This window comes from Metschnikowia bicuspidata (genome assembly GCF_001664035.1).
Source record: "Metschnikowia bicuspidata var. bicuspidata NRRL YB-4993 chromosome Unknown METBIscaffold_4, whole genome shotgun sequence".
Lineage (NCBI taxonomy): Eukaryota > Fungi > Ascomycota > Pichiomycetes > Serinales > Metschnikowiaceae > Metschnikowia > Metschnikowia bicuspidata.
Window position 1 is genome coordinate 1,664,028 of NW_017387734.1, and position 22,377 is coordinate 1,686,404.

General features: G+C 50.6%; 8 protein-coding genes across 8 annotated transcripts; 3 read left to right on the forward strand and 5 right to left on the reverse strand.

The window, feature by feature from the left end:
• Positions 1 to 21: 21 nt before the first annotated feature.
• On the forward strand, positions 22 to 1,379 carry METBIDRAFT_88159 (mRNA splicing protein; the record flags this gene model as incomplete). Its single annotated transcript, XM_018859286.1, has 2 exons — positions 22 to 118; positions 274 to 1,379. 2 exons carry the CDS (start codon positions 22 to 24, stop codon positions 1,377 to 1,379), a joined length of 1,203 nt encoding a protein of 400 aa, XP_018711265.1.
• Positions 1,380 to 2,573: 1,194 nt separating this feature from the next.
• Positions 2,574 to 4,519, reverse strand: ESA1 (NuA4 histone acetyltransferase complex catalytic subunit). The gene has a single exon (XM_018854971.1). The coding sequence runs from the start codon at positions 4,260 to 4,262 to the stop codon at positions 2,757 to 2,759; it is 1,506 nt and encodes a 501-aa protein (XP_018711266.1). The 5' UTR covers positions 4,263 to 4,519; the 3' UTR covers positions 2,574 to 2,756.
• A 3,539-nt stretch (positions 4,520 to 8,058) lies between these two features.
• On the reverse strand, positions 8,059 to 9,365 carry METBIDRAFT_32699 (MDR family NADP-dependent oxidoreductase). Its single transcript, XM_018856113.1, has one exon. It carries the CDS (start codon positions 9,185 to 9,187, stop codon positions 8,174 to 8,176), a length of 1,014 nt encoding a protein of 337 aa, XP_018711267.1. The 5' UTR covers positions 9,188 to 9,365; the 3' UTR covers positions 8,059 to 8,173.
• A 1,638-nt stretch (positions 9,366 to 11,003) lies between these two features.
• On the reverse strand, positions 11,004 to 12,215 carry METBIDRAFT_44241 (uncharacterized protein; the record flags this gene model as incomplete). The annotated part of the gene is made up of 1 exon (XM_018857765.1): positions 11,004 to 12,215. The coding sequence occupies one exon, from the start codon at positions 12,213 to 12,215 to the stop codon at positions 11,004 to 11,006; it is 1,212 nt and encodes a 403-aa protein (XP_018711268.1).
• A 353-nt stretch (positions 12,216 to 12,568) lies between these two features.
• On the forward strand, positions 12,569 to 14,027 carry METBIDRAFT_205518 (peptidylprolyl isomerase). The gene has a single exon (XM_018854972.1). The coding sequence runs from the start codon at positions 12,814 to 12,816 to the stop codon at positions 13,873 to 13,875; it is 1,062 nt and encodes a 353-aa protein (XP_018711269.1). The 5' UTR covers positions 12,569 to 12,813; the 3' UTR covers positions 13,876 to 14,027.
• An 858-nt stretch (positions 14,028 to 14,885) lies between these two features.
• On the reverse strand, positions 14,886 to 16,815 carry METBIDRAFT_72015 (cleavage polyadenylation factor subunit; the record flags this gene model as incomplete). Its single annotated transcript, XM_018858403.1, has 2 exons — positions 14,886 to 15,568; positions 15,659 to 16,815. 2 exons carry the CDS (start codon positions 16,813 to 16,815, stop codon positions 15,352 to 15,354), a joined length of 1,374 nt encoding a protein of 457 aa, XP_018711270.1. The 3' UTR covers positions 14,886 to 15,351.
• A 1,691-nt stretch (positions 16,816 to 18,506) lies between these two features.
• On the reverse strand, positions 18,507 to 19,361 carry SOL1 (Sol1p; the record flags this gene model as incomplete). The annotated part of the gene is made up of 2 exons (XM_018857707.1): positions 18,507 to 19,220; positions 19,260 to 19,361. 2 exons carry the CDS (start codon positions 19,359 to 19,361, stop codon positions 18,507 to 18,509), a joined length of 816 nt encoding a protein of 271 aa, XP_018711271.1.
• Positions 19,362 to 20,565: 1,204 nt separating this feature from the next.
• On the forward strand, positions 20,566 to 22,150 carry METBIDRAFT_32703 (phosphatase). Its single transcript, XM_018856114.1, has one exon. It carries the CDS (start codon positions 20,992 to 20,994, stop codon positions 22,030 to 22,032), a length of 1,041 nt encoding a protein of 346 aa, XP_018711272.1. The 5' UTR covers positions 20,566 to 20,991; the 3' UTR covers positions 22,033 to 22,150.
• The last annotated feature ends 227 nt before the right edge of the window (positions 22,151 to 22,377 follow it).

Genomic DNA, 22,377 nt, shown 5'->3' on the forward strand with positions numbered 1-22,377 from the left:
CCTGCCCACCTGCGCTCCGAAATGCCCGCACAAAACGACTTGCTCCCGCGCGACGACCTCAGCGAGGCCATGTACGCTGGCGTCAAGCTCGACGCCCTCGTCCGCGCCGCCGCGCCGCGTGACAGCGTCCCAGATATTGCAGGCGCCAGGGCCGCCGAGCCCACAAGAAGCCCCAGAAACACCCCGGGCGCTCGGCACGGCCAAACCGCCGATACCAGGAAAACCGCCGATACCAGGAAAAACCGCCGATACCAGGAAAACCGCCGATACCAGGAAAAACCGCCGATACCAGTGAAAGCGCTGATCCCCGCCAACACACTGATCCCCGCCAAATCGCCGATGCCATCGAAACCACCGGTACCCGCCAAATCGCCGATGCCAGCCAAAGCGCCGATCCCCGCCAGACCACCCAGCACAGCCGGCCCTCGCGCCCCTGGACGCTCCGCAGGGTGCTCGCCGGCGCGCACCAGGGCTGGGTGCGCAGCTTGGCCGTGGACCCCGTGTCCAACGCGTGGTTCGTATCCGGCCTGGCGGACGCGCAGATCAAGGTGTGGGACCTCGCGTCCGGCGCCGTGCGGGCGGCGCTCCCGGGCCACGTGTTGGGCGTGCGTGCGCTCGCCGTGTCGCGCCGCCACCCCTACTTGTTCTCCGGCTCCGAGGACAAGACGCTCCGCTGCTGGGACTTGGAGCGCTCGCACGCGCCCGCCGGCTGCCAGGTGCGCGACTACCACGGCCACGTGGGCTGCGTGTACGCGGTGGCGCTCCACCCGGAGTTGGACCTCGTGTTCAGCGCCGGCCGCGACCTGGCCGTCCGCGTGTGGGACATGCGCTCGCGGGCGCCGGCCATGGTGCTCGCGGGCCACCGCGGCGACGTCACCAGCTTGGCCGTGCAGACGGGCGACCCGCAGGTGTGCTCCGCGGCCATGGACTCCACCGTTCGGCTCTGGGACCTCCGCCAGCAGCGGGCCCTCGTCACGTTGACCCACCACGCCAAGGGCGTGCGCCTGTTGCACATGCACCCGCACGAGCGGACCATGGTGTCTGCGGACGCCGCCGGCTGCGTGCGCCAGTGGCTCTTGCCGGGCGGCCGGCTCCTCCACCAGTTCGGGCACGTGGACGCGCACTCGCGCGACGCGGGCGGCATCGTCAACACGCTCGCGGTGAACCCGGCGACGGACGAGTTGTTTGCGGGCTACCACGACGGGCGCATGCAGTTCTTCGACTACGCGTCGGGCCGCGTGTTGCAGGACGGCCGGACCACGCCGTCCCCGGGCACGGCCTCGCCGGTGATATACACGTCTGCGTTCGACATGCTGGGCTCGCGCTTGATCACGGGCGAGAACGACAAGAGCATCAAGATCTGGGGGTGCGACCAGTGAGCCGGCGCCGGCAGGCGTTTCCCAAAGGCCGGGCGGCCTGTGCGCTTGGACGAAGTCGGTGGGTGTGATGAGCGGCAGCAGTGTGGGTTTAGGAAGGGCTGGGCCGGAAGCACCGGCGGATGCTGTGTCAAGTGCCGGCTCGGGCGCGGCAAAGAGGATCAGTGGGGGATCGAGCTGTACCGGGAGAAATGTCCATGCTGGAGCGCCCAGTATGGGAATCTGGGGTATATCGGCTGAGGCAGTCAGGAACCCATTTATTCCGGAGCACCAAGTATGGAATCTGGGGTCTAGCGACGGAAGCTGTCAGGTACCCATTTATTCCGGAGCGCCAAGTATGGAATCTGGGGTCTAGCGACGGAAGCTGTCAGGTACCCATTTATTCCGGAGCGCCAAGTATGGAATTTGGGGTCTAGCGACGGAAGCTGTCAGGTACCCATTTATTCCGAAGCACCAAGTATGGAATCTGGGGTCTATCGGCTGAGGCATACAGGGAAACCCCATTCTGCAGCAACGATCATGACAATTCAACCAGCACCAAGCAAGCTGACAGGCGTCGGCGCGGAATTAACCTTAGACTTGCACCACTGCACTATGTGAACTGACATGTTTCATCCGTCCACCAACGCAGGGAATCAATTACGGAAGCACCATGTTCACAGCATCAACACCAGAAAGATTCCATATGGCAGAATCAGTGGAAGGAAACCTCAAGGAAAGACTGAAAAAGGACAATCGCAGGATCCCGACTGATGAGCACCAACCGAAGCAAATCAATCGGAAAAGTACAAAGCAAGGCAACAATCGAAACAATATCGTCATTAAAGGAACGCCCGCGGAAAGCCGCTCAAGCAGTGCCACTTTAGCAAGCAAAGGGCGAAGTAGTACCAACTGAAAATTTACCATTTCGGGGGACCCTTGCACTAGATGAACCGAGCCAGAGCCACCCAAGAGAGTGCAGTCGAAAATCAACTGAACATCAGGCTGAACTCGTATCCCGCACACAATGTCCATCGAAGCACATCCAGACAACGTCTGATGAGCGATTCGCGCAGGTGAACCCACTAAAAAGTATCAATTAAGAATCTCAACTATGCAACGGCCGTTCGAGAACAGGGACAGGGGCCGCACCAACTGAAACAGTGCCGACGGAAACAGTTTTACCGAATAAGCATCACTCGAATGGTGTCTGCCAAGGCCTGCTGAACACGGTCACGCCTGGAATGCCAGCTGGATAGTCTCAAATTCACAAACCGGCCCCCGGGCAACTGAGGCAGCTCTGAACCAGCGTTCCCCGAACAACTCTCCCATGTCCTAGCATAGCAGTGCGCAGAGCCAGCCCTCGCATGCAGCCCCACCAGCCAAAGAGCCGCCCGCGCCTCACCAGCCAAACCTCAACTGGTTGGCCGTGAACGACGGCGGCACCCAGCTCAACTTCTGCGGGTCGAGCTCGTGCTTCTTCTTCTCGCGCACCTTCTTCATCATCTTCTCGTACAAGGCCATGATCTGGTCCGTGATCACTATGATGTGCTGGCCCTTGTAGTACTTGATGATCTGAAGCGTCGCGAGTGTGTGGAGCACGTCCGTGGTGGTCATGCACAAGTTGTTGGCAATTTCCTCGATGGTGATCTCCAGCGGCCCGCTCGCGGTGCGTGGTGGCGGCAGGCCGGTGTCCCGGTCCTCCCGCTGGGCGTTGTTTTCCCGCCAGAGATGCGGGTTGGCGCGTTCCACAAGAAGCTTGACCAACACATCCGTCCAGTACGCCCGGTACGAGAGCAAGCCCAAGTCCGACAACGGCTTTTCGGGCGACCCGTTCTTGTGCTCCACTTTCGAGAGCATGTACGAGAACTGGATCAAGAGCTTGCCGTACCCCATTTTCTGGTAGCACGGGAGCGTCATGATACACGCCACATTATAGCCGTCCGCGCTCTCCTTCTCCTTGGAGAAGTAGCCCACCACGTGGTGGCCCTGCGGCGACTTCTTGGTCATGATATAGAAGAGAAACGGGTCCACGTCGTAGTAGAGCGTCTTGTGGTCCAAGAAGAGCTTCAGGAGAAGACAGAGGTTGCGGCACCACGTGCGCTGCTTGCGGCCGTCGATCTCCCAGAAACTGACCTTTTCGTCGCGGTAGATCTCGTTTCCGGGCGGGTGCTTCATCAGGCACTTGGCGCGGTGCCGCTCGAACTGCTTGCGCGAGCTGAAGTACAGCAACGTGAAGTCGCAGATGTAGATCTCGTCCTCTTCTGTGAGCTCGATCGGGTACGGCGAGAAGTACCACGGCTCGATGACAAACAGGCCCAAGATCACGGCGGAGAGATTGCGCACACGCGCCACCTCCGAGTGGTTCTGGATCATGGACCCGCCGGTGCGCAACTTCTTGATTTCGTCCTCCCGCAGCTCCTCCTCGCCGGGCCTTTTGAGGCCCTGCACATTCAAGTTGTCGAGGTCCAACTCGTCGGCCTGGGCCTTGCCGGGACCGCCTTTCTGCAGCAGTTTCAGATTCAGCTCCAGTTTCAGGGTCAGTTTCAGGTTCGGCCCCAGTTTCAGATCCAGTTTCAGCTTCAGCTTCAGTTTCAGTTTGGTGGGCTTCTTCTCCTCGGGCTCCTCCTCCTTCATTATCAACGGCACGGAGTAGTCGATGCGGTCCGCCGCCACCCACTCGTCCAACCGCTTGTTGTAGTCCTGGTAATGCACATAGAACCGCCTCTGGCCCTTTTTGACGTGGCTCTGCAAGATCTCCGCGAGTCTCTTTTCGTTTTCCTTGAACACATAGACCTTGCACCCCGTGACGATGTCATCGGCCGTAAACGGCGCCCCCGAGAGCTCTGTATTGGAAATGACAATGGGCGTGGTGACCCCTGGCACCGGCAGTTGAGAGGGCAGCATTTCCGGGGCAATTCACCTGGTTTTGCGGGGATTTCGTGGTGGCTCTACTGGTGGCTCTACTGGAGTATGGTGGAAGGCCTGTGCTGATCATGTGACCCGTGGGGCCTGGGTGCGCGTTGGGGCGAGGTGCTGGATGGGTATCTAATAATAATAGAGTTATCTGTATAAACATACGTGGGGTGACTAGAGCTTATATAATTAACCTTCAAGGAGCAAGAGAACCCCCTCACTCCTATAAGAAAAGCTTTCAGTATTCCATGGGCCAAGCTTGCAATGTGCAGTTTCATGCCACCAACATGTCAGATATCTCTGAGTATCATTGTTATTAGCGAGCCCTCGGGAAATGCACCGAATACTCTGCAGCTCTGTCCAGGCCTTTAGTTTGGGGATTAGTTTGGGAGATTAAAACAGGAGAAAAAACTCAGCATGAGCGTTCAGAAAAATAAAATGATAAGCTGCACAACATCCCCAGTCTTTTGACGCTCCGTGGCTTTATCTATCTCAGAATCGCGCTTATACTCGCTCTATGCGCGGCCATGTATAGTTTCCAAGGCACTCTGTTTGATGGCCAAACTGATGCCATTTGATAATCCGAGTGTTGAGCTTGTGTGGAGTGCCACGTTTTCCGAGCCGAATATCCAGCATTTTTCTTTGTTGAAAAATACGGTGTTTCAAAGTCGACTTGGTGGGTGTATGATTCTGCACAACGAGCAGCCGTTTCGCATCAATTACTCGCAAGGGCCCGCTATAATTATTTCCGTTCTTAAAAGAAAGGACAAAAATTTGAAATCTGCACCTTTATTATCCAACTTAAATTATGAAATTACTTAATTGATAACGTTTTCAATACCTTCTTTAAGTTCTACAGCTAGTTTTCGTAGAGTAAATGAATTTTCTTTTAGCCACACGAACCCGTCGCCATAACAGCCCAGATTGGCAAGCCCAATTTAACTCTTTTAAGGTTGGCCGAGGTCCAATCTCGCCGTGAAAACCCTGGATTCCTTCGTTGATCTCCCTGCCCCACTGCTTGTCGTTGTAGCTGTTAAACGGTGACAGAATTGGATCTGTCTAATTTGTTCAGCAACAAAAGGTTCTACAGTGAACCGACGCGTTTGGTTCCAAACAGGGCTTCTAGGTTGATGTTTCCTTTGCGAAACCAGCACAAGTCATGGGCTTCACAAGCAAACTGACTAAACTTAAATTTCTGAAAAACACTGCTGTCCGAAAGACTTTAGCTAGTATAAGAGCCCAGAATCTTGAGTACAAAGTTTTGTTTTACATCACGTGTCAGCTTGGTACAGATTCTGAACAACATGTTTGGAAGTGATAGCGTGGAGTTTAGAGATATAGAACTGCAAGCCATATAGGGCCATCTTGAAAAACCTTCCTCAAAAACATTTTCTTCATTTTTTTCAAATTGGTCGGGGATAGCAAAAGGAAATTCATGAGGGCAACTTCAAAACTTCCGATTTAAAGGAGGCGAGAATCTCTACCGAGCTTGAATTCATCATGACCACAGACCACGACAGAGAGAGATCCATGAATTTTACTATACCAAATTTTTCGACCATGTCTATGTTCTGGCAATTGACCTGAATATACGGACCCACCAGCTTACTCAGGAACCGCCAGAGACCTAAACACATATATATCTTCAACACGCATATCCCAGGATCCACATTTGTATGGAATAGGCTGGATGTGCCTGGATGTCTGATACTTCGGCAAAGTATATTAGAAAGCAATCAGAAAGTTTGAGCCAAAAATCGAAAGGCGCAAAAATCCCAAGGAAGCGCTGCTGTGGTAGAGACATGGAACTCTCTCAATTATTTAATTTCATATCATCCTTTATTTTCCGGACCCATTATTCCCTGGTACAAAAATTGGAGAGAAACTTTCAACTGTCAGAGCCGGTGTACGTAAATATCAGGTTCGTAAAATAACTACCAGGAGAATATTGAAGTGTTGTTCCCTCTAAATGTTTCGGGACAGCAACTCGATAAAAGATTAAATAAGTTCAATATCTAAATAATTTTGAAAGTAGTGCACGTTACTGATGTTAGGACTGAAGAATGAGCCAAAACGTATGGAAAGATATAGCTAGCTTGAATCAAAGAGAGAGAGGAAGACATGTACACAATGTTTTTAAAGCAATATTTTGAGCTCAAGAAGCAAACCCCGTTGCTTCACCTAGTCCCAATTGTGATCAAGCGGTGTATTTGCTTCTGGCATATAATTACTTTGATAGACCTGTTATCTTGACTCGTCCAATGGACCTTTTGTGTAAATCAATACTTCCAACAAACAAATTATCTACAATTGCCAAGATATCATTAGGATTCTGGAGCAAAAAAATTACCCAAGAATTTTTTATCAGACTTGAAAGCGTATTTCTTATTGTTTTGGTAGTTCAAAGAATATATTCCAGTAAATTCAGACCTCAAATATGTCCACCTTTGACGGTCAAGATTGTTAGGCTTACACTACGACAAGTAATTCCGAGCGATTTGGTACTTAATCAATGCACCGAGATGTTTGGTTGTGGCGCCAAATGCTGACATTATTGCATTGATTATGTTATTCATCAGGTACATTGTATTGCATCGTCGTAATTAATTATAAAGGCCACCACTGACTCAATTTTAATCAAAGTTCATACCACACAGAGTCTTCTAAGTGGCACTATTACGGAGGAAACGCCGTGAAATCTCAATTTCGTGGCAGGTCATTCGATTTCCAGTATTTGGATAAAAGGTTCTGTGCTATAAGGCCTGAGTACAGACAAGTTTTGTTACAAGCCGGTCTTCACTTATTCAAAACAAAGTCACTGATTATTCAATTGGGGAAAGTTTCTGTAAGCAATTATCACTTGCAGACAAGCCAAATCATGTTGCATGATGAAATACACAACAAATTTTGACCAGTTGTAGAATCGGATGCTTTCTATTTTCTTAAGCTTACGATAGACATTTTTCGCAAACAAATATCTTCCGCAGTAAGAACTTTTTATGTGAGGTTAGGGTTTCATCAGGTCTAGAAAAGTTTCAGCTGGGCGGTAGTCGATCAAAACAAAATACGTAAAAGGCTCAGTGAAATTGACACTAACCTGGGGATTTGGATCTAGAAAATGTTCATGCTCTTTTTTCATCTCTAGTTTAAGATGGTAAGTATCTAACGAGGCAATACTTAGCATCCTTATTTTTGAGTAATAGTCTTTCTGACGCTGCTCTTCAGACCTAAGGCAGTATACGTTAAATCAAAAAAAGCATCTTGATCTGGGCTTACAAGCAAGCACACATCATCGGATTAAATGAATATCTTGTAAGCTCTCACTTTCGAGTGAGTCGACTAAAAACTTGATTTTAAGCTTTTCACTACCCAAGTACATCTCTTAAGTGATGTTCAAAAATTTAACTCACTGTTAGCGTATTTTGTCTATTATGAAGCAATTCACCGACTTGTGAGTATTGGCATGGCATGCTGTCACGAGTCCAAAGCCACTCAAGGCTCGAAAAAGATTCCTTCTCACAAAATATAGCAATTTATATCACCATAAACACTTTAATACAACTGAGGACTTTTTTGTGAGCTGCAAAAAATTTGTACAGTACGCTTCAAGTGGAGAAGGGCTGACAACAGTTGTGCTGGAAGTAATAATGAAAAGACAATAATTAAAAGAAAGAGCTTTCATGGTTTCTATTCAGGCACAAATTTAATTCAGTATAAAATCAAACGGTTCAAGAAAAGATCAAGGACGATTGATCTCTTCAAAATAATATATTCTATTCATTTAACAGTACTCTTCTTGGATGGTGCTGAGTAACTCGTCTTATAAAAAATTTACAGACCATAAAAACTATAGAGTCAATTTAAAGGGTTTTTACTTGAAGTTTCCTAATAAATTTGAAAACCTAGGCCAACTTAGTCAACAACTTTCCCCTTGGCTTTTCCTCGGTAAACAACTTGTTCCAAACCTCAGGAATTTTCTCGAGTGGATTTTCGAACTTGGAGACATCTTCAATGTGGACTCCTTCGTCTACTTTCACTTTCCCGCTCTTGATAACCGCAACAATATCTTTGGTAGCTTCGGGGAAGTCAGAGAAGAAGTCAAATGCAATAAAACCCTGCACTGTCAAGCGGTTGCTAATGATTTCACCCCAACAATTGACGCTCATCTTTGACGCGTCATTGTAACCAGAAATAGCACCACAAGCAATAATGCGACCATATCTTTTAGTACGTGTCAACGCATAATCCAACATTTCTCCTCCAACGTTGTCATAATAGACATCAAAAGTTTCTTCTCCCATAAATTTATCGATCTTACTCTTGTAGTCAGCGTCCCTGTAGTTTACACAGACATCCGCTCCCAAAGACTCAACCCATTTGCATTTCTCATCAGAGCCAGCAATGCCAACAACCTTGGATGCTTTGAAAAGGTGTTTCGCGAGCAGAACCACCATAGAACCTGTAGCCCCAGAAGCAGCAGAAACAAGCACGGACTGGCCTTCTTTGAATTGACCAATCTTCTGCAAGCCAAAGTACGCGGTTAAACCAGTGAGACCAATTGCAGATAAGTACCATTCGTAAGGAAGAGACTTGTCAACCTTGCCACTAACACTAGCCTCAGGAACAATAAGTTCGTCACCCCAGTGAAACACACCCGTAATAACATCCCCCGCTGCATATTTGTCAGACTTTGACTCAAGCACCTCACCCAAACCTAAAGTTCTTATGGCTTCACCTTTAACCACTGGAGGCATGTACTGTCTCTTGGGGTCTTGACCGGCAGAAATCCATAATCTTTGAGTGGGGTCATTTGAGAAATATAAAACCTTGACTCTCACCTCACCATCTTTGACAGCTGGAAGTTCAGAACTCATCAATTTGAAAGTCGAGTTGCTCTGACCCCAAGACAAATTCATTTTTTCAGTGGGAGGAGTTTGGAGAATGATTTGAGACACCATTGCGAGGTATAGAGTTGATTGTTCTTTTGTATGATTTAAAGGCACAAACTGCTATTTGAAGGAATATTCAATGTCTTATATATTGCAATATCAATGGGATTTAAAGCTTACAAATTACTCAAATGCTTACTAAGGAAATTCGACATTGAAGAGATTTGAATAGAGATTCCCCACGGTCAGAATGCATACAGATGCTAATCTTGCATAGAGTGTTTAGGATTATTAAGCGTGCTAAAGCATATCCCAATTTGCTGACTTGTACCGAAGTAGAATACATGAATGAGCTGCTGCCGCTTTATTGTCTTCAATGTGTATCACTTAAATTCTATCAAAATAGATTGAAGCTTGAAGCTGAAGCCCAATATAATTGACTTTGCACATTTATACCAGATGCAGGGAATTTTGTAAACAACAGGACTTCATTACATCGCGCCTTTATCGGTAATAGTCAATAATTAAGTTTTAGGCACTCTCGTGTTTTGTTCTCTGCTTCTTTGCAGGTCTACAGAAGCTTGGTTCTTTCATTGCTTATGCATATCTCGACTTTGTCATTATTACTAGAATCTTAGAATATCTCGATCTCTACATTTCATCTCTTTAATTCACATCGTTCATTGGACCTGGTGAAGAAGATATTTGCTCAACTGACTGAAAATTCGATGCAACGACGAGCAAAGAACCAATCGACAGCTAAATATACAGTTCATCTGCTCTGCTCATGCTTCAAATAAATTAGACCTTCTTATTGAAAAACATTCTCAAAGAAATGATATACATCACTCAAAGCTTGTGTTTGCAGCTCAAACTCCAAGTGAATAACTCGCACAAGGCGAATATTAGAAAAAAAAATGACTAGAAGCATGGGCCAAGCTAGCAATCTTTAGTAACGAGAGGGGAATACTCAAGTTTTGCACATAGTTGTCCAAATTGGCCTCTAATCCACTGTTAGAATTGAATTGTAGCTGTGTGCTCCTATCATTCTGCACTACTTCTACCCTAGAACAACAATAAAAATCAAAATCGTTTTATTTGGGGTGAAACCCTAATGAGCAGTTTGAGTGTGAAGTAAAAATAGTGCCAATCGATGTAGTCTTTTGGCGCATATGTTTTGCCTACAAAGTATGAGACCAGTGGATCAAACCACCTTTTGCAGAAAAAACGACCAGGAAAGACGTTGTACCGTTTAGCATAAATGAACAAAAGCAGTGATCTTATATTTGGGACTGGAAAGCTGGAGGAAATCATATGGGTGAAATACTCGTATATCTGGAGACGAACCGTTACGGTTCCCCAAAGACAAGAATAATCATCACAAAAATTTTGAGAATGGAGACGGCTGGTAATATTTGCTACGACGCCGAAGCATGTGTAGCACTGTGAAAAGATTTGCATCTCTCAACACTCATACTCCGGTCCGGAGCAGCCATGATTATACTTGTATCTGGCCCTGTGCATATTGTTCGATGGTGAAAGAAGTCCATCATCAAATGGTGCTGAACGTGCGACTTCCTATTGTTACATGAGTAATCTGCCAGATACATGACCGGTGGTCTTCCAGGATCCAGCTCATCTTCACTATATCACAAAGCGTTCCCAGCAACGGAGCAGCCAGTCCTTTCCCTGGCCTTATTACTGTTCAAATTTGGTGATGACCAGCTCCTTGTCCAGAGCCAGTCAATCTGCCGCTCCCAACTCTGGCACGCCTCTCACAAAACCCAGAAAGTTCATGCCCTTTGCTTCCGGCCAACTTCCAGAAGCTCCCCACGCAATGCGTTTACTGACCCGATTCCCTCCACTTGGTGACCGTCTTCACATCCGGGCTCTCAAGCAAGTGGCCGACCGCCAAGTAGCCGACGTTGGCCGAAGAAAAGTCGGCAATGAAGCGCACAAGCTTGAGTCTCAAAGCGTCCAAGGCGTCGGCCCGGCTTTCCAAGGAGCCCGAGCTCAAGACGCCCACCAAGGCCTTGCAGTCGTCGACCAAGTTGCGCTCCAAGCACGCAAGAACGAGCTCCTGCACATCGAGGTTCCACACGTTGCCGTCGCCGTTCATGCCGCTCAAGTAGTAGTTGTCCACGGTCAAGTAGTTGAAGTAGTCATGGAGCCGTTTGCGGAGAACAAACTCCGGGAACATCTGCGAGGGCACATACTTCGTTTTCAAGCGCAAGGCCGCGCAGAGCAAGCGCACGTGGCGCGGCGGCATGTTGTATGCGGTTTTCATCATGTAGTCGGCCACCAGCCCGATTTCGGCCGGGGTCATCTGCGCCTGCAAGTCTTTCATGGGCCCGGGGCGCCAGATTCTCGGGAGAAGCAGCGGGAGCACGCACGTCAGCGGCGTGAGCTCGGGGAACGCGTAGCAGAGCACCGGCGTGGTCTCCATGAAAATGGCGCAGAGCACGGCAAACGCCGGGATCTTGACGAAGTCCGGCGGCGTCCGGCGGAGCAACTGGAAGTCGGCACGTGACATGCCGAGGAGCCCCGGCGAGACACACGCCTCTGCGGCGGCGCCTGCTCGGACCACGTCGCCCGTGGTGGCGGCCTTCTCGGCCCTGTTTTCGACAAGGTTCATGTACAAGTGCTGGGCCATGTGGCGGGTGAGCGCACGGGGCCCGGGCACGCGGACCGCCGTTTCCCGGCCCGCGCGGCCGAGCGACCCGGACATTTTGTACGACTGTTTCATGAGCGTTTTTGCCTGTTTGTGGTTGCGCCACACGGCCGACACGCCGTGCTTGTAGAAGCGCATCAACTGCTTGACGTAGGCAAGGCCCTGCTTGGCTTTGACCTGCACGGCCGGCTTGCCGGCGTTAGTAAGGGCTACGTCCAGATAGATCTGAGATTTCAGGGGCATGCTGAGCGGGAGGGTCAGGGGCACGTTGACGGCCGAGGCCGTTTGCTGGCTCCATAGTGACTGGAGCATGGGCGAGCGGTCCAATGCCAGTAGGAACTGCTTGCGCAGCGTGCCGTAGAGAAAGAGGCCCCGCGAGCTCATGGGAACATGGAAACCGAAAACAAAGACGAAAACAAAGAAAAAAACCTGCTGTGCTGGTTGTTGAGAAGAACGACTAGTAGCACCGGTGCTTGGGTGCAATATGGCCATGCCCCAGCTATGCCTGGCGATGCGCCGCGCGCCGTATATGCCAGACGTGCGCCGAGGCTCATATAGCCCGGGTCTCCAGGCGGCGACCAGAAGGGCAAGGCACGGCGGAAACGGGCAAAGAACTTGAGGGTGGCTATCGGCATACCCCAGAGATACGGCCGCTTTTTTCCGTTTTTTCAAAACGCCCGTTTTGGGCCTTTTCGCCCGGGCCTCACGTGGCCCTACGTGGCCTTCCGGGCCGCCCGCACCCAGACATCTCCGCGACCACCGTCTCCATCACGAGTGCTATATATTAGGCCGGTCACTAGAATTCAGCTGCCCGTTGGTTCTGCCCCTACATTAGCTACCCAAGTATCTTCCGTTCGCCGCGTGGCCCAGATTGTTTGAATCTCGGCCCCGACTCTTCCCGCTGCTCCTGACGTGCCCCGCCTGTTGCTGTGCACCACCACCGACTGCAAATTAGGTCTGTGGCCGCCTCGGATCCGCCAGCATGCAGAAAAAAATCGTGCTGCAGGCCGACCTCGCCAAGTGGACAGACTCTGCTAGTCACGGCGCGCTCTTGCGGTTTCTCGAACGGCTTCAAACGGCGGTGGTGGGCGTCACCAATGACGCGCCTGTGCCCGGGTCGAAAACCATCGATTCTCTCTTGCAGATCTTGCAGCAAGTCGAGCGGCTCGTCCAGGCCCACCCCGTGGTGAAAGACGCGGACGTGTCGCGCTTCGGCAAGCCGGAGTTCCGAGAGTTCTACGACGATTTGCACGCCCGTGCGCCCGCCTGGATGGCCGGCTTGTGTCTGCCTGAAACCCAGCGCTATGCGCCGGAAATGCTGGCCTATTTCGCCGAGTCTTGGGGGAACCGCACGCGGATCGACTACGGGTCTGGCCACGAGCTCAACTTCGTGCTCTTTCTATACACGCTCCATGAAACCGGCATCCTAGTGGAGGCCGACTACACCGCAGCTATCGTGAAGGTGTTCACGCAGTACATGGCCATCATGCGCCAGCTCCAGAAGACATACTGGCTCGAGCCTGCGGGGTCGCACGGCGTGTGGGGCCTCGACGACTACCATTTCCTCCCGTTTCTTTTTGGCGCAGCACAGCTCAAAACACACCCGCACATGAAGCCCAAGCTGATCCACAACAAGGAGCTCGTGGAGTCCTTGTGGCGCCAGTATATGTACTTGGAGTGCATCCAGTTCATCAACGACATCAAAACCGTGCCTGGCGTCGACAAAGCCAGCGCCAGTCTCCGCTGGCACTCGCCCATGTTGGACGACATCTCGCTGGCCAGACTGTGGGCCAAGATTTCCGACGGCATGATCAAAATGTACCGCGCAGAAGTCTTGGGCAAGCTTCCCATAGTGCAGCACATCATGTTTGGCGAGCTCTTTCCAGCGCCTGACGGCCTCACGGGCCATGCAGAGAATGTGGAAGATGACTGTGGTCACGTGCACCCCAAACAAGGGATCAATACCTGGGGCGACTGTTGTGGCATCAAGATACCTAGTGCGGTGGCTGCGTCCCAGGCTAACCAGCGGGTGCCTTTCGATTGATCCTCGGATCAGATGGGTGGTTCCATGAATGCTTCGAGTGTGCTTCCTCTTGAGGGAAAGACAACGCGTAGATTCACAACTACCACTGTTGAATTGTCAAATGAAAGACGGCACGAGCAGGGCTGTCTCGTGCGAACGGTCGTGTGTCTGCTTTTGTCATTGGCAATACTTTAGTTTGAATTCTCACTTGGTTATGGGACTTATGCGACTTGTCGCTCGACTCAAGCTCGAGTCAGACTGACATCATGGTGGTGGTTCACCGGCCAGCTCTGTCTCATACTGAGTAGTGTCTTTGTCTTTTGTTTTTATTGGAACCTAGCTTGTCTGAATGTAAAACAAAACAATTTGTCTGCTTTTCTGTCTAAAGAAAACGGCGTAGCTGCTGCGGCCTTTTTCATAATATTTGGTCGCAGCAATGTTTTCGAAGCCAATTGGCCAACAGTTTGTATGAGCCGTTTTTTTCCTGTGTTCATAGGCAGAACACCCGACAAGACGTGGTCAAAGCAACACGTGGGGTGTTTCTTTCACAATTACCAATGCAACGCTCTCTTTATACATCCAAGTTCTGAAAGCTTCTTGTGTGTGATATAATCTATGGATGCACGGCCTCTGGATCTAGTTCGTGTTATTGCTCAATTGGATGTGTCGCAGGCTGACGAATTCTGTGTTTTTTTTTGAATTCTGATTCTGGTGCTTTGACTAGAGTACTCTCTAGCGTTCTGTTTCTATGTAAAAGAAAAGGAGAATCAGTGTTCAAATGGGAAATTATTACCATGTCACACGTTCTAAAGTAGCTGTAGTAACTTGAACTTTATGAAGAAGGTTTTCGAAGGACTCTACTGCTTTGATCGGCACTCACCGTTTCAATCGAATTTTCGCTTAGACCTACACGAGTCTCACAAATAAACACTTAGGATTGTCCAATCTAACAGTTTGGAACCATTCTTTTATAGTAGAACTCTTGAAGTGGGAGTGTAATGGAGCAAAATTAGACAAGCATGTTCTCGTTGGGAGAAGAGACCAATTTATATAATGGCATGTTTGTTGTGTTTTTAATCGTTTATTCGGGAAGATGTACCCACGGGATGATCCGCAAGTACCACCAGCAGGGTCTACAAAAGCGGCAGGTTTTCCGGATCCCGGGTTAATTGGCATGCGGCCCATTGTCCTAGGGCCACACTTTTCGGCATAATATTCATCCCCGTAATCGTCCTCGCTAGAAAATGAGCGAAGATCGTATACAAAGAAGTGCATGCGTCCAAAGTTTTTTAGATTAAGTCTGCGAAAACTGCAGTGGTTCCATTCATGGAGCTCCAGTTTGATCTCAGAATCGTTTCTCGCAAAAATCCTCCCGAGACTCTACCAGAAGGCACACTCGAGCAAAGCAAAGCAAACCAAGCAAAGCCAACCAAGCAAAGGTCCTCCAGTGTAAGACGCGAGGCCTCTAGGCACTCCCCGTGGCCTCTCACTTTCCATCTACTCCGTATATCCTATGCTGGTCGCAATGAGCACGTTCCGGGGGATTTGCCCAGGAAAGGGCAACAACAACGACATTCGGCATTTGGCATCGTCGACCTTCGACACGTGTGCGTATCCCAACACGCTAGCATTGAGCAAGTCGCGAGGGGCGATTTTCCCGTTGGCCGGCACCGGGGCCTGAGTGATCGCAATAATGGAGTTTTCCAAGTTCGAGCTGTTGGGCTCGTCGAGTCGCACGAGAAACTTGTCCAATGAGCTATCCTCCTTTTTCGCCTCGGACTCCCCATCGTCCTCGGCCGTGTACGAGTCACCTGCCGGGAGAAACGCCATTTGCGACGCGTATTCCGACAGCTTGACCGTCTTGTATATGGTGTAATTCTTCATGTCGACATCGGTCTTGTAGGGCGACAACCGGGTCTTGAAGTTGCCGTTGAAGTACTCCTTGATCGTGTCCTCTTGGGCCTTTCTGACGAACGAGTCGTCGACCTCAGCCACTGCACTGTTGCGGGCCATTTTTACCACGTCTAGTGTCTGCCGGGCGATCTTGTGTGCAAACTTTCTCTTGAGGTCCACGGCAAGCCGGTCGCTGCCCGTGACCAAGATGATGTTGATGTCGAAATCCGCCACGATATTTTCCACCACCGCCGCGTCCTTCATGGACAAGCTGGGCGTGTCCACTATGAGCCCGCCCGTGCGGATCTGGTCATCCTGGCTGGCCCGCGATAGGCAGGCAATGCCGAGCTGTGCCACCTGGTGCTTGTACAAGTCCACGTTTTCCGAAAACTCGTAGAACCCGAAGCTTTTCACAAGCGGCTGTTTCGGGTTGTGGTACGTGGCGCCCGACGTGGTGGAGCCGCCCCATCCGTTGACACTCTCGAGGTCGAAAGCATCACTGATGGGCGTCGCCGTGAGCGACCCCGGCACGGAAAAGACCCCGGTTTTCGGGTCTAGGTTGACAAAGAGCGGCACGCGGTCCATCTTCACTGCGTACGCCGCCAAGGTCTTGGCAAGCGCCGTTTTGCCGGATTGCGAGCTGCCCAATACAAGCACACGGGGGCCGTTTCTGTCCGTGCTGGCCGCGGCCTCGTGGCGCATGACCTCGAGGGCAAAGTGCGCGTTTGTGTACTGCAGCGCAGGGCTGTCGTCGCTGAGATACTCGGAGATTTTGGCGTCTTCGTTGGAGATATTGAGCTCCTCTTTGTTTGGCCCCACTTCGTACTGGAGGCGGCAGCCCGCCGCGAGCGGCGCGTAGATGGCGTATTTGCAGCCGGTGAGCCGGACCTCCACGTCGTTGGGGAGCTCCGTGCCGAAGATCTCCGCCACGCCCTCGATGATTTTCACCTTCATTACCAGCTTGAACGGGCACTCGAAACGCCACTCGGCACGCGCCGGAATGGTGACCTCGACGGCCAGCGTGGGTTCTTCGAACGCCGCGGAGGCTGCGAATCCGGGAATTGACATACCGATGTTTTGTGTGTGGAGAAATCCGTGGGGTACCAAAGACTGGACCCACGGCCTTGTTCACTGCTGGAGATGGTGGGCCTGCTATGTGCAGGACCCACGGACCTCTTGCTACGGAGGCGATGGGTGTGGCTCCCGGCCGGGCTGTTTTTTTTTTAATGGTGAGCTCCGATCGAGTCTTGGGAGTCAAATATCTGGGACTGGATAGCTGATGTGTTTTGTGCTGTATGAGCATCGGGCTTGCTGGCTTGTAATGCGTGTTCGCTGTTTTATTGGAGGCGCTCAGCTGTAGACTTGACTTCAAGAGATTGGCCACTTTTCTATTTTCGGCTGCATCCAAACAAGTATGGGTACGCCTCTCAATTTTTCAAACACGGAGCTACCACAGAGCTTCGCTAGATGGTTCACCGCTTGCAACAGTGGGTAAGAGTATCTGGGTGCGAAATTCATAATTCTCGCGTACGCCAGCTCCCCAAGGTTGGCACTTTCATCGCACACGGACCTCTTTGAGTAATTTGATATATTTCGATCTGGGCCTGCTTGAGCTATTGAAGAAACGTTTGCTTTATGTTCTATGAAATTGGCAGCTGAGAGAGTAGCTCTGGTGCCTCTCCTGTAATGGTGGTTCCTGAGACAACCTTGGAAAGAGCAGTTCATGCTATGAGGTTTGACACCTCGAATAAAGAAGTATATATGATAATGACTAGTATTTTCCTAGGACCCATATATCTACTGTAAGGCTTGGGCGCTGTCACAGTGTATATGGAGTCTCCCCAACGATCCCGGCATATGTCCACTGTCCCCCTAGTTGAGCTCTGTTGGGAGGCTCTTTGGCGCATACCTCATTCATTAATGACAATCTATATCGATCCGTATATCTATGCTTTTACGAAAGATTCTTTTTTTTTCAATATTCGTGAACATATTTATCCTCTAACTACTCCTGGTGCTCAGACCTCAGACCTACTCCACCGACTTTTCTGGCCCACTTCCCCGAGTTAGAGTGATCAAGCATGGCTTCTATCAAAAAGATGCAGCTTTCAGACGCATGCTCAACTTCTACCACTAATTCTCGAGACGGTATTGAGCATCGCAGCTGCAGTCTGTAAAATTATCCACTGGTCGTCGATTCAAAACATTACAAAAGTTGAGGTGTGTAATAAATAGTGCTATTCCGTATCGGCTTGTACGAGCAGGATCAGGAAGCACACATGGGTGAGCATTCAAAACAGGATCAATATCAAGCGAGTCACCAAAGAACCTCTCCATGTACGGTACCAACTTTCTCGGTATTCCTGGTGTCAGAACATGACTATTGCGCTAATTGTGTAGTTTCCCGGAGTGGACAAAACACAGATTGTCCATACCCAGTGACTTCCTTCCAACCCGCTTTTGCTGACTGTGAAAGAACAAGGCAACTACATTTTCAAGATTAGGAAGTTTTCGGCAGCATTACGCTGCAGGCAGAAGATGTTTCTGGGTTGAAACCGAAACATGCAGCTCTGCTAGTTCTCAATTGACGCATGCATGCTCTCTTTCACCAGACTGCCGACTAGCCCCCAAGGCGCCTGATTGAAACTGTGGTCTTCTCCCCTCTATTAAACCAACAGAGACTTCCACCACGAACCAGTCAGTGGCATTAGTAAAGTCTCTCGTAGCAGCAGGGTCCTGTCTCCGTCATGAAAACACTCTCAGATCCCCGAAAAATTGAGCTTCTTCGGCTTGAATTTCCTCTGCTCCTCCAGCAACACCTCGACCTTCCGCTCGCCCGTGCGGTGGTTGATCAATTCCATGTGTGTCGAATAGTCAACCGCGGACTTGTCGGAAGAAAAGGGGTTGAATTGCCTGTGGCCACGTGACAGTTGCGGGGCGTCAGCCGCTGCATCCTTGGACTCCAAAAACGGATTGGCAAGTCTGGCAATAGACGTGGCCTCCGCGTCCGATTCGTCCTCGTCGGAGGAAAAACTGGCACGGAACGCGTTCCCATGCCAGCTGTGCACTTTTTCTTCAGTTATAAGCTGTTTTCCAGGGGTCTCGGGCACTTGTTTGCGGGGCCGGCCCCGTTTGCTCGGGCTGTCTGGAAGGTCCTGTTCAAAGTCCAAGTTGTTGTTGATTTCGAAGATTTCCGCCAGCCCAAACACACCAGAAAGCTTGGGCTGCGCCGTGGCTGTGCTCGCGTGTTTCCGGCCACTACCCACGAGCCCGTGGTTCGGCAAAAGAGCATTGAATGATTCTGTGGGAGGCAGAATGCGCTCGAAACTCAACTTTTTCCGTTTGGACCGCGGCGACCGCCGCGGCGTGAAGTCGGGCGACGGCGGGAAGAGCGTGGTTCCGTGTGCCGGGCCTGCAAGGGCATCCGGGGTCAGCAATCCAGGCTTCTTACGGGTAGTGGCGGGGGTCTGGAGCTGCACGTGACCTGGCCTTGGGTAGGATTCTGGAGTCACGTCTGGAAGCTGGAACTTGGGCACGGGTTTATTCCCAAAGCTCTTGCGGGTGCTCGAGGGCGGTGTTTGCGGCACGCCTCTGGGAGTAGTGTGGCCCACCATGGTGTTTTATGAGGGGTGGCCGGGTCTATGGAGTTATGTATGGGAGAATGGTGAGGTCCGATGTGATGGCCCTGTGGATCCGTGCACCGTGAATCTGATAGTAAAGGCAGGCAGAGGATCGGGTGGCCAAGCGGGAATGTTTTATTGCCCGGGGATTTTTTTTATTTTCCGGTTGGACTGATGAGCCTGGGTTTGTATTAAAGGCAAGTTTGAGCAAACTGGGAAAAAAATTGTGAACGTGCAACGCAGGCTCGGGCTGTTATGGGTGGCTGGCTAATTCCTATATCCAGCGACGCGCGTCTTCTTTACGCGTGCTAGAACAGTAATAGTATTTTATATAGTAATTATATATTGTATTCTCTTATATTTCTTTATTTACAGCTGCATACAAACCAGTATTTCAAGTTGATATCAAGACTCAATTAGTTACTACCAGCCTGGCCAATCATACGCTGTTTTGGTACATTCCTGGTATGAGCTCCCAAATTAACACGGAAGCAGACCTGAGAAGCGAGACGGCCATAGGCTGGCTGCACCAGGGCTACGTGGGGCCGGAAGAAAAGAAAGCTGTGGTCACGTGACATCCAGCACATGCCCACATCCACGTGACAAGACCCCGGTGCTTCCAGCGTGCCGTTGACTACATCAAAGATCGGTGGCTTTCGATATCTAGGAAATCGTCACCACGGGCCACCTGCAATTTGGCCGTTGCGACAATTGCCAGCACTTCGCCAGGCAGCGTCTACCTGCAGAACCCAATTTTGTAACTGACAGGAGGGGGAGCAAAGAGCAGTTTCCATGTAATACAATTTGATGAAAGCCTAAATTTTTCCTCGGCACATCCCGGCCCCCACCGACTTATAGTGATTGCATCAACTTATACTGATTCTGCCTTCTGTCTGTTTTTGGGCCCTCATTCTGGCGCGCCCTAATTAGTAGCTCCAAGCCTCCATGGCATGCTCGGCTGGGTACCAATATACGACACGATGACTCACGATAAACCGGGCATTTAAAAAATACAGCAAATCTGAAAGACTAGGCCCTGATAAAATTCAAACCACTTCAAAACGTCAGCGCCTCTCCTGCCTGTGCTGTAAGTCTAGCCAGTACGGCTGAAGTCGGTGCCCTAATTTCTCAGAGTATTTTTTTTTTCTCTTGCCAGCTGGTGCTCGCCAATCCTGGCCACTGTTCTAAACACTACATACTCTTGTTTGGAATCTCACAAACACGCGGAACACATCCAAACGCCCTTTTTTAGCCTGCTACTTTCGTGCGTTCAAGTAAACGGGAACCACGAAATCCAGCCCGCTTTCCAGCCGCGTCTTTTGCCCGGAAACTGCCGCGTTTTCCTCGTCTTCATTCTGCATTCTCCGCCAGGACTGAGGGTGTGCCATCTGCTTCTTTTCTTGGTGCCTAAACACTTCTAGATCGGGATTCAGACACTCCGTTGAAATCTCCGTTGAATCTTCCATTGCCTGTTTCGGTGCATTGTGACTGCTACCACTGCACAAAACAATCCTCCGGCCACACTCGAGTCATCTTTCTTTTCTGTGAATTGACCTGTCCCCCTTCGAATTCTGAGGGCGTCACACTCGATATCAAACAGCTCCGCTCCGTTCTTTTTTTTCTCATGGGCCTGTTTGCATCGTTTTTTTGCTGCGGCGCGGACACGTCCAGTGATTCCGAAGATAAACATCACAAGCCGTCGTCTGCCCGTAGCTCTCCGGCCAGCAGAACGGGCGGCAAACATCAGAACACCAAAATGACACAAAAGACGGCGGTTTCTGAAGCGGCTCACAAGAGTGCTGCAAAAGTGGTGTCCCCGGGCGCCGCAAAAGTAGTGCCTGACGACGACAACTCCGTCAACGAGAGCGACACGCTTTCTGTGCCCAACGACGAGCCCAGCAAGCTAAATCCCGCCAAGCCGCAAAACGCCGCAGCTGCAGAAACGCCCGCCGAGCCCACAAATCCGGTGCATTCCGACATCGTGGCCAGCGTGCCTGAAAACCCGGCCGACGCCGAGCCCGCGGCCGAAGCAGCTCTTCATAACCATGAGGCCCCGGCGTTTGACTTGTCGGCCATACAGGAGAACCAGGCGTTCAACCCAGAAACAGGCTTTCTCTTGGGTAAGAAGGACACCAAGCGGTTCGGCAACAAGAAATGCCTAGTTCTTGATTTGGACGAGACGCTTGTGCACTCGTCGTTCAAGTACTTGCGCACGGCAGACTTTGTAATTCCCGTGGAGATTGAAGACCAGGTGCACCATGTGTACGTGATCAAAAGGCCCGGCGTGGACGAGTTCCTAAGGAAAGTGGGGCAATGGTATGAGGTGGTGGTGTTTACTGCTTCTGTGGCCAAGTACGGCGACCCGCTCTTGAACAAATTGGACATCCACCACGCCGTGCACCAGCGCTTGTTCCGGGATTCATGTTTCAGCTACCAGGGCAATTTCATCAAAAACTTGTCGCAGCTCGGGCGCCCGTTGGAGGACCTGATCATCATTGATAACTCCCCGGCGCTGTACATCTTTCACCCACAGCACTCTGTGCCAATTTCCAGTTGGTTTAGTGACACGCACGACAACGAGTTACTTGACTTGTTACCGCTTTTGGAGGACTTGTCGCGGCCCAATGTGGACGATGTGAGCTTGGTGTTGGACATAACCATATAATCGCAGATAAGTGCATAAGCGGGACTTATGTGGTGGATGCAGCCGCGGCGGGTGGGCCGGGCGCCTCTTAAAATTTATACATGTACAACACGTCTTTCTATAGAATAATTAATTGCCCTAATACAATCTTTACACATATACTTTCAAGGGGGTGGCTGGCGTTCTCGAAGGATGCATATCAACCGGATTTTTGAGCAGACCAGAATCGTTTATTTGATCTGATGACTATGTAGTAAGGTCTATGATGATGGTTAGGATATGGTAGTTGAGTAGCGTCTAGGAAGTTTGGACAGCATTTTGAAAAAGCCTGAGACTTTTTGGTTTGACCACTTACAGACACATCTT

Bases quoted from the DNA above. Each gene is read 5' to 3' on its own strand.
- ESA1 (XM_018854971.1), bottom strand. From the start codon at position 4,262: ATGCTGCCCTCTCAACTGCCGGTGCCAGGGGTCACCACGCCCATTGTC.
- METBIDRAFT_32699 (XM_018856113.1), bottom strand. From the start codon at position 9,187: ATGAATTTGTCTTGGGGTCAGAGCAACTCGACTTTCAAATTGATGAGT.
- METBIDRAFT_205518 (XM_018854972.1), top strand. From the start codon at position 12,814: ATGCAGAAAAAAATCGTGCTGCAGGCCGACCTCGCCAAGTGGACAGAC.
- METBIDRAFT_32703 (XM_018856114.1), top strand. From the start codon at position 20,992: ATGGGCCTGTTTGCATCGTTTTTTTGCTGCGGCGCGGACACGTCCAGT.